The 11,013-nt window shown below is 34.7% G+C and overlaps 1 protein-coding gene across 2 annotated transcripts; it reads right to left on the bottom strand.

Moving 5' to 3' along the window:
• Positions 1-897: 897 nt before the first annotated feature.
• MS3_00011133 (uncharacterized protein) lies at positions 898-9,630 on the bottom strand. Of its 2 annotated transcripts, XM_051219545.1 has the most exons (11): positions 9,605-9,630; positions 9,360-9,504; positions 9,234-9,323; positions 9,108-9,177; positions 8,723-8,815; positions 6,663-6,713; positions 5,662-5,750; positions 4,644-4,713; positions 3,832-3,909; positions 2,064-2,209; positions 898-1,325 (listed from the first exon to the last, which is right to left on the bottom strand). In XM_051219545.1, exons 1-11 carry the CDS (start codon positions 9,607-9,609, stop codon positions 1,242-1,244), a joined length of 921 nt encoding a protein of 306 aa, XP_051064907.1. In that variant the 5' UTR covers positions 9,610-9,630; the 3' UTR covers positions 898-1,241. The 2 variants fall into 2 exon arrangements, with proteins under 2 accessions (XP_051064907.1, XP_051064908.1); XM_051219546.1 differs by lacking the exon at positions 8,723-8,815.
• Between the last annotated feature and the right edge of the window lie 1,383 nt (positions 9,631-11,013).

Genomic DNA, 11,013 nt, shown 5'->3' on the forward strand with positions numbered 1-11,013 from the left:
TGTGGATTATTATCATCAAAAGCTCCAATTTTATTAAGATTTAATAACGGGGTTTGGAATCACCATTAATGAAATGAATAGTAGTTTAACATGCCACCATAATCTGCCAATTCTTGTCACATTTTAAGCATTCAGCATCACGGAGAAGAAATGAATTTTGGGAATGCAGACTGCCACAGGACATATATTTATCATGCCTGTGTTCACCTTAATATATATTACATTGTGACCTTATGGCAATATCATTGCGATTCGCACATGATTCACGTATAACATGAAAAGACTGAACACTTTTCAGTCTTAAACATTAACGAGAACATTCGAACATCTAATGCAAATGATTCTTGGTCGACTAGTTTCTCACAAATCCATGAGAATAGGACCGATTATCAGACAAGTTTTGTTTAATAATGTGATCAATTATTGACGCGAACACTTCAGTGTTTTCTATTTTCCAAATCTCTCATCTTATTGCCAATGCTACGGCAGATCTGTTACTAATTCATCATTTACTCTACATCTTTTTTCATTCCTATTTGAGTATCAGCTAGACCGTCTAAAATTATTTCATATTCAACACATTCATAACACCTAAACAACAACAGTCTGTTAACTAGCTTTCACTCAACAGTGAATAGTCAAATAAGGAAGGATTGAGGTGCTTAGTTAAATATTGGTGCCGCATTCCAACAGTTTAGTTTAAAACAATGAACGACGTCAATTTCGAATGATATTTCTTAGTATTGAGACTTTAACAAAATGGACATTTACAACGGACACATTTTTGATTTCAATGGTCACATAATCACGTATACACGATACTGTTAATTGACAAGTGCAATGTTGTAACCTCTTGTGAAATTACCCATGTTTTTTTATTGAATGAAAACAATGACATAAATACAAAAAATTATATTTTTATATTCTAACAAAAAAGTGACATCAGTCATGACGTAAACAATCAACAATGTGATATGCAGTTCCATTAAAACAATCTTTAGTTTATTGAAATGATTAAAAAAATTGAAAGTGTGTTTACTAAACTAAAAAATAAAAATAAAAAAGTCAACTTGATGAAAACAAGTGACAAACTGTCTGTGAGAAATATTGATATGCTCGCTTCCTTATGCAGCATTATAGCCGAATATAAAAGACCATAAAAACAATGAGGAACGACATAAGAAACGGTAAAAGGCGTACAATTATTCCAGTAGAATTCCATCCTCAGTGTCTTCAGATGATTAAGCGCTTCCACTAATCTTCTTCAATTCATTTATTAGATCAGTTTTAGTGGCTGTTAGAGTTTTTGTATCTGTATCGATGTACTGAAATGAACGAAATAGTATAATGATTAGAAAATATCAAATATTTACCAAATATGATTCAGTGCTTACACTAGTCTTCTTCAATTCATTTATTAGATCAGTTTCAGTAGTTGTTAGATCAATGAATAATGATTTAGGATATCTGCTACTGATTTGACGGTCAGTGTGATGAGTACATATTATCCTACAACTAACCGACAACTATTTCGTGTGATGAAATTAGTTCACCAGATGGTTCAGCTTATCACAATGTAAATAATTAATAACAAACCAATAACTGACGTCTTTATTGAAGTAATCCATCCAAAACACAAATTTCTCAACAGGGTATCAGGAATATTTGTTTTCACATTCAACAATGTGAGTCCACGAACTTTCACTTTCCAAACATGATGCAGAATTTATGACAGATTATGCTTCATCATTCAAACTGATCTCATAGGCATTTTGTGAGAATCCACACATACAGACGGTTTCATATTGGACATCGAGAATAACTACACATTCTATGGGCAGGTGAAATACCATTTTTTCAAGTACAAGTGTTAAACGACGCTTCTATTGGTTGTTGAATGTCCACATGGAAACATAGCATCGTACTCATATCTGATTAAACATTATGAATGTATACAATACGCTACTCGTTTGCAACAAAAAAATGTTCTTCCGAGTAAACAGATTCACAATGTAGAATATGGTAATATTGAAAACAATGTGTGAAGTCTATCAATCACTTACTTTATTCTTGCAACCATTTACTTTGAGTTCATAAGTATCCTCATCACTTCTGGTAATGCACATATTGGCTGTTTCACACCATATACACCTTGTTTTCGGTGCTTTTGAGCCACGACATGCTTCAGTCGAATCGTATTTCGGACAATCTTCAGTGGAAAAAATAGGGCGATTGCATAACAAGTTAGTAAACAAAGGATAAGTGAATTAGGAAAAATATAACTACAACTCAACGATATGATAAGATGATTTCGAAATTAGGCGGCTGTTTCATTCACTAAGAACTTGTCGTCACCTCACGCAATTCAAAATTCAGCACACTTCCTTTGACATCCATATTTCACGACAACATTTTGGCTTTGAATGAAAATACATCCATAATCAGTAACATTTTATTCAACGAATATTAAAGTCGATCTAAACATAACATTATGGAATGATTCTCTTAGTTGTCGAGATGGTATTTAAATACCCTACCACATGATAAAATGAAAATTCTTTGTGATTACTCAATGTACATATTCATGAGAAAGAGGACTCGTTCATACCATGTCATTCACTTTTCACGACAACACCTCGGAACTGAATGAAACAAAGTTGAATGTTCAACGATGAGTATTGACGTGTAGATTTGGTAGATGCTGATAACTGTTCGCATTCAGAAATGTATACACTATGCTGTCATCTGGTTCAGCAAAGCGCACTGCATTTCATTTCTAACACATTTAGAGTTTCATTCACTGATATCAGTCTGATGATGAAAATGTGTCCTGTATACCGCTTCAACATGTAAAAACTGGTAAATAACATTATAAACTCATCCACATTGACTATTTTGAAATCCGTGCAAGAAATTCATTTGTCTCCAGACAATAAATTCACTTATAATTATGTTAATTCGGTCGAAAAACAAAGGAGTGACATTGTTTTTCAATTCGTCGCTGACATTTTGCGGGAAGAGATTTCAGTCGACCTATCGTTATGGAATGTTTGAAACTATGTGATCACATTATACTCTGTGTGCTGTCGGCTAGCATGTCACACTAGTTGGATCATGAACATTCATCGATAGTAAATTAAATTTTATTCAACGAATAGTGGAGTCAATCTGAACATTAGATTATGGAATGGTTTTCTCAGTCATAGCGATGTTATTTCAATACTCCAACACAAGACGAACTGAAGAGTGTTTATGATTACTCACTATACATATCAATGAGAAAGGAAACACTTACCTAACATGAAAATCCTCAGTATTTTTGATACTGTACAAGTATCTACTGCCTATGGTATATCGAAATCTGAACACCTGACTTGTCTACACGTCCAATTCATCGGATGAACAAGATGAAATATAGATTTTGGAAAGTAAGCGATTGTTTCCAAGTTAATTACGATTTCAAGAAATGTTTCCGCGATTTTAATAACTCAGGAAAGTTCAATATCATATCTAACAAGTTGGAAAACTATGGACACTTCCAAGTCAATGCACAATCAACTAACTGACATATATTATCTCATCCATAGTTTTGTGACATTATGTACGCTTAAGTGAATTTTATCGACGTGAGGACGTGAAGAACATCCGTCCTTCATCATTTAAAATAATCAACAGAGAATCCACGTATAGGTTAGCGTGATTTGATACTAGTAGCCAAATTTCATTTAGTTAGTTGCTGAAATTGCACATGAAATTTTCAATTTTTTAAAACAAAATTGATGTATTCAACTGTAAAAATAATCATTTCTGATACAATAACGTTTAACATACCCCCGAGAGCTTCATACTCCACTAACGTTCCACTTCGGATCCATATTTTAGGAACATATATTTGAGTTACTTTCTTATCTTGTGAAATAAATTTTACAGAAGAAAATAACTGAGATTTGGTTTAACGAGCGACTGTTAAAAAATGGGAAAAAATTCTCGGAATATCCATGATGAAGATATTCACACACCATAGTTATATTACTCAGTATACCAGGTTAGGCGTAAGTCAGCAGACGTGAATCGTGAAATTCACTGTTTACAGAATTCAGCATATAAAACAGAAACAACACCAATACGATTTCATCAAAACAACGACATTGGTTTATGTGACACTAGCAAGGCTGTCGGTTGTTCAAATGAAGACATAGATACTCGATTTCAATTCAGAAGAATTCAGTAGTTCACTGTTCAAAAGACTTGGTCAAAACACGCGGTTTTGTCAGCACTAGTTTAAACCTTGATTTATTATCACAAAGGATATTAAAGTTCGCTTCAAGATGTGGAAACACATCACCCTCATTGAATTTTTTCAATAAAAGTAGTGTTTGGACAGTGAGTTTACCAGAAGCATTCAGATTTTATTTCACACGTTTTTCATCAACACTTTAATGACACTTCGACCAATCTGTTTTCACACGAAACTACTGAATAATGAAGACTGTGAGAAAGATATATTAGATCACTAGGACAGAATACAGCAAAGTTCTGTATTGACGTGGTGACCAAAGGGTACATAAAGAAGTTAATATTAGACTAACAAATGACTGCTTGTGTAGGTTGGTGTTAATCAAAATGTAAAAAACATTTGCTACCTGTTTCTCCGCAATGTAACCATCCATAAATTCCCGATGGCTTTTCGGTTATGCTATCTACCGTAGGAATCTGAAAAGAAGTAACGGAAGTCTGAGTAAAGATTCGTCAACACACAACCACCTTTATCAAAACCAACCAATCACTAAAGGACGGTGTCGTCATTCACATCACTTTACACAAGGACAACTAGTTACACAGTGAGCATACTGATTTCCTCACTTTCCTCAGGAGTGTGCCTCATCTAGTCTACGAAGATAATCTGACTCACTTCAGTTGTCAACTTCACTGAAATCCAATGGACGATCTATCTATCGTGCAATGATGAGCTACACTGTGAGATGAATATCTACGTCACTTGACGGAAATGTGATAGTGAATAGCTACAATGCTGCTGCAAGTGAATTTGTTGTCATGTCTAGGAATTTTGTTGATGTACTCACTTCCATCCATCACCGTACATACAATTCCTGATAACGTCGAAGCAATCAAAGTGGATTCAGTTCAACACAAATGAAATCTTTCATCTCACTTGCGCTTTCTAGTTACCACACATCTGTTGTATTTCCAATTGGTGAAGTACTAAATGCTGACATTCGAACAAGTACTCACTAAGAGACGATCAAGACTTTAACAATTTATCTCGCAGATTATTTGGCAATGAAATTTTCAATTAGCTGAACTTCAAAAGACGTAGTCAAGCTTGACAAAAAATGACTGTGTTGGAAAGTACTATAAAATACACTGTTTATCCTTAATCGGCTCAGATATGTCAGAATTTCTATCGACAACATTTGACTTCCTATAATTCATTGTTTGAAATAAGTGCTAGAATAAAGTGTGTCAGTACGGAGTTATTAATAGAGTCGTATAGTCTGTGTGCACGTTAGAAATTGTTGATATCCTTCTATCGTGTTCAATGTATCTTGATGCATTCGACAGTGTTGACTTGCGCAAAGTAAGATAACAATCTGAAATACATCAAACAACACTGCATTACTATTCAATTTTGCAACTTACGTTCGCATAATAGATTGATATCTTCCCATTCGGTTGTATCAGAGTAGTTATAGTGAATGCAGGAACTACAAGCAGATGACTATCTTTATCTAAAATTTAAGGTATTAGGGATTAGCATGTCATTGTTGGATGCGAAAGTGTATGTGCCTACGTGCAAAGTGATCAGTTTTAGGCAGGTATTTTCTCCGTTATCTCAAATGTTTTCTTTGGTAGAATTCGTAATAAATATAATCTGGTGAACGTCGTGTAAGTGAAGCAAGCATGCATTCTTCAATATAAATGTCAGATAACTAGGCTCTGAGGCTGTATTACAACGCCGCTTCCATATCGAAATAATAAATCATCAAGCTTCCAATTAAATCTGATAGTTGAGGAGTTATTGACATTTGCTCAACACTCTCTATAATTACACCTGAAAACATCACCCCTAAGTACACATGACATTAGCTATGGTTTGTTTGTTTACAAATAGAACATGGTAACTTAGTCGGTTATGCAAGTCATTGGTTTATCAGTGTTCGGTAACGACGGAAAATGATTAGCTTCAGGTTTTTCGTCTTGGTGACTTCTTAATTTGAATGAATACTTTTTAGGAATGACCGTGTGGTGAGTAACACAAATTTACTTATTTCAGAATACAGACTTCTGATCAAGCAGCATTGAAGCCTGTTGACGAAGATGTATCTCTACATTCGTTTATCCACAAGTAAAATGTGTTTATGACCTAATTTATTTATACGGATCTATTTATTGCACGTCTAATCTAGTTTGCTCCTGTTTATGTCAATTGTCTTCAGGTCTCAATCAATGTGTTCAAACAATCGATGGTTTCCCCCTTCCTAATTTCTGTGATGGCTACACTTTATTACTTTTGTCAATTTTTGAAAAGAATTCAGTGATGTAAAATGAACAAAAAATGTGCAAACAAGTACTGCGAGTAATGGTGTAGGTGTTTTTAAATATTTCATGTGTAATCAAATAATCATTTTATGGATACATACTTTTACCACCAGCAACTGGATAATAAGACATTCTGACGGCCAATAATTCCCCTGAAATGATGGAAGTAAAAATATTTGCGGTTTTATATATGTATAATTAATATCCACAGAGAATCAGTTTAGACATTAGTTATCATCTTTCTTTCAAGATTTAAGTAAACTGGTTCATTTTAATAGGAGTTGCAAGGAGACTCATAATTATTATTTCAACGATATGATGAATGTTTCAATACAACCAACTGAGAAGAACATTTTACTTCCGAAGCGTTGATGTTAAAAGCTTCAGAAAACCAAATAGACCAGTAATATCTAAACGACAATTACTTACTTACTTAAACCTGTTACTCCCATTGGAGCATAGGCCACCGACCAGCATTCTCCAACCCACTCTGTCCTTGGCCTTCTTTTCTAGTTCCATCCAATTCTTGTTCATTTTTCTCATGTCTATTTCCATTTCCCGGCGTAATGTGTTCTTTGGTCTTCCTCTCCTCCTTTCGCTTTGAGGATTCCATGTGAAGGCTTGTCTTGTGACACATTTGGGTGCTTTCCTCAATGTGTGCCCTATACACTTCCAGTGTTTCTTCTTGATTTCTTCCTCCGCTGAAATCTGGTTTGTTCCCTCCCACAGTAGCTTGTTGCTAATAGTGTCCGGCCAACGGATCTGAAGTAGTTTGCGTAGACAACTGTTAATAAACACCTGTATCTTCTGGATGATGGATTCCGTAGTTCTCCAGGTTTCTGCCCCATACAGTAGAATTGTCTTGACATTTGTATTGAAAATCCTGACTTTGGTGTTGGTTGACAGTTGTTTTGAGTTCCAGATGTTCCTCAGTTGTAAATATGCTGCTCTTGTTTTGCCGATCCACGCCTTCAAAACTGCATCAGATCCACCGTGTTCATCAATGATGCTGCCCAGATATGTAAAGGCTTTGACATCTTCTAAATCTTTTCCCTCAATTGTGGTTGCACTGGTGCACGCTGTGTTGTATCGGAGAATCTTGCTTTCTCCTTTGTGTATATTGAGACCTGCTGCTGCTGAGGCTGCTGCTATAATGGTCGTTTTCTCCTGCATTTGTTGTTGCGTTTGGGATAGAAGGGCCAGATCATCTGCGAAGTCTAGATCGTCCAACTGCATCTTAAATGTCCATTGTATCCCGTACTTCCCTTCAGATTAAACGACAATACACATACAAAATCATTTTGATGTTCTAGTTGTTCCGGGTCGAATTAATCATGTCATACCAGTGCACTGTTTATGGTAATTTTTTATCATCTGTTATTATTATTATTCTTAATTGCTATTTTAGATCCATAGGAATATGATAGTCAATAATGTGATGAATACACAGTGGTTCACAGATAGCGATTAAGATAAATCAATTCTTTATTAAATAATTTAAAGAAAACATTTGGACGTCATCAAATACAATTTGGTAATCCATGTGATTTAATAAGCCAAAATGATCTCTCACACAACATCGTTTATTGTTGTAGATGTGTTCAGTTGAATTCGTTTGATTTATCATTTCTACTGTAGGGTCAGTGAAATGTCACTGAGCCCTAGCCAAACCATCAGGCAGTGGTAAAAAAAAAGCAGAACATTCTAGTGGATAGTGGTTAAGCAGAAAGATGAATTTATAGTCGATAGTTAATCTTGTCTTATTTATACCAGTGGATAAGGTACAAAGAGATATGCGTTCGTGTTGCCTTGTGGCTATACTCACGTGTGGTTGTACATGACCTTGGCAGGGAGCGACGATCTGTTCGACATTCAGTGATCCAACTGCCGGATGATTTGGCTAGGGCTCAGTGACATTTCACTGGCCCTACACTACTCAATCAATTCGCGTTTATTTCAAAGTGAACCATCGTTTTCACTTGACAGTAATGAATACGTGTTGTGAACACATTTTAGAGCATCAAATCACACAAGCAAATTAATCACTGTCTACTGGTCAGCTTTCAAAAAATAACCAGGTCAAATATTGAATCATTTATGCAAAATAAAAGTTAGAAACGAAAGGCAAAACAAATTATCACCGGATAATAGAGGTACTCACGCTCATTCGAAATATCAGTTTTCACATAATAACCGCTTCTCACATAATTTCTAACTACTCCTAAGTAATTTTCATCGTACATTTCAATTCTACCTGTGATTATCGAACGAAAAACATGAAATTCAAATGACATTCTGTAGAGAATGAATTAAAGACTTTTAGATTAACTGGAGACAAAATAAATTTCATGGACCTAATTAAATTTCTGTAAGGCTTTAAACTGTTTACAACTTGAACGAAATAAGATATCAGTAGATGTTCTGAATGCTACAAAGGGCAAAAAACTGATTTACTGAAGAAATTAAATCAACATTGGTACACGGAATGAAATGTGAATAAACAAAACTCGGTAACAATTTTAGTTCGATGAAAATCATTCTCTTACCAGTAGTTAATATTCTGAAGTTGATGACTTTGGAGCCGTAAAACGTAAACGAGAACTTCGGATAGATATCCTGATTATAAGCAAACATATGGAATGAAACATCGTTGCGAAATTTAGTCAACTCACTTTATTATCAACCAATCTTTCAAACGTGCCGCTAACAATTGGAGGAGACTGATCAGAGCGGATCATCCGGGAATAATAATAGTGATGAGACTGAATATGTGTATTGGAACCGGATCCATTACTTACATAATTATATGCATTACTTTGAAAAATTACTTTTTCATATTTCCTCAATTCAGGTTTTGTGCAAATGTCATGGCAGTCGATGAATTTATAAATTAATACGATGATGGAATAGAGCAGTATAAACTGGCCAGTTGCAAAGTTATGCCTAGAATGGTACAGATAAAAATATACAGCCTTATTTCATTGAAACAAATTGAAGTTCATAAAACACACTCATTTGCTTAAACTGTATAGTTAACACTCACCTCATCTTCTTGTTCACAACGGTAATAATTGTTGTTAGACCTCGTCTTGTTTATATAAATTTTTAAGTGTTTGTTTGTTTGTTTCTTATTCGACGATTCAAAGTGACCATTAGAAACATCACGTTTCATAAAATCATATGATCATTGTTAACCACTCATGGTAGACGACGAACTCATCGTAGTGCAATATACTTCTAGCTGTTGTACTCTAAAGGCTGACACTTATCCACCATTGGTTGAAATTCCAAGGCCTCTATTGGTGAAAATAATATTGGATACGATTAGCGATAGTTTAAACGAAGTGAAGGGTTTCTAATGTAGTTCAAAATGTGTGCTCATATTTTCACGAACAAACATTTTGTTACTTGTAATTATTTGTGAACTGTTTACCAACGGTCTATTGCTTTGGTTTGATAGGTTAAAATCCAAGTAACAAAACCTGTCTTGATTAGATATCTAAATTTGCATTTTTACATCTGAATCTATGTTTAATGACATAAATCCTGTAAGACGACTCCATCATCGTTGAATGTGGGATTGTAACTTCCGAACAGTCACAAAAAAGCCCATTTGACCGGCACATAGTACCGTTGGCTCTAAATAGATTTAGCAATCAAAATACACAAAACGTTTCTTATTATTCAGGTAGAAGTGGACCTGTATGTGTTCAAACTAAACGTAATGAGTCAATTACTGTTGAATGATTAACGGTCTACACTTTCGTAAATGAATAATAATTTCAGCGGCAGAAGCCCAAACTACTCATGATTTGGTTATAATTACAAAATGTAATTCTTGGCAGTGTGATGGTGAATTTTGCGCTGCAAAAGATGTCGACAGTAACCAAAATATTGCTTCCAGGAGTATCATATTCTGTAGTCGAATAAACGGTTGTTCGGTAAATTCGCGTAATCATGAACATCAGAATTGTATTCAATTATACATAAAATTGTCCCACTAATGTCTGGCTTATTAACAAAATAAAATTATTCGTTATAATTACATGTAGTTACAGTAGGCTTACGTAATTATGTAGCTTATTCACTAGTGTTTGATAAAAGTACACTTGTATTTTGGTTCAGATCATTGTATTATTCAGTATTATGTACCTTATTTATTGTCAGTTTTTCATGAGGCAATTCTGCGTTGGTGTCACGCTGAATGATTATCTGAAAACGTTTATCATCTGAAGATAATCTGTTCAATGATTCTACTAAAGAATCTTCGAATGTCACTCATTGATGGACATAGCAACCACTGCACAGTGTGTAGTTCTTCGGTTATCAATATTTGGTACTACACTCATTTGAAATACATTAAATGTTGGGTAACTAGAAACTGAAGGTGAGATGAAAGACTCCATGTGTGTTGGACTGAATTGGTTTTGAGTGTTGCGATGTAATTAGGAC

Source organism: Schistosoma haematobium, chromosome 5 (assembly GCF_000699445.3).
Source record: "Schistosoma haematobium chromosome 5, whole genome shotgun sequence".
In the NCBI taxonomy this organism is placed as follows: Eukaryota; Metazoa; Platyhelminthes; class Trematoda; order Strigeidida; family Schistosomatidae; genus Schistosoma; species Schistosoma haematobium.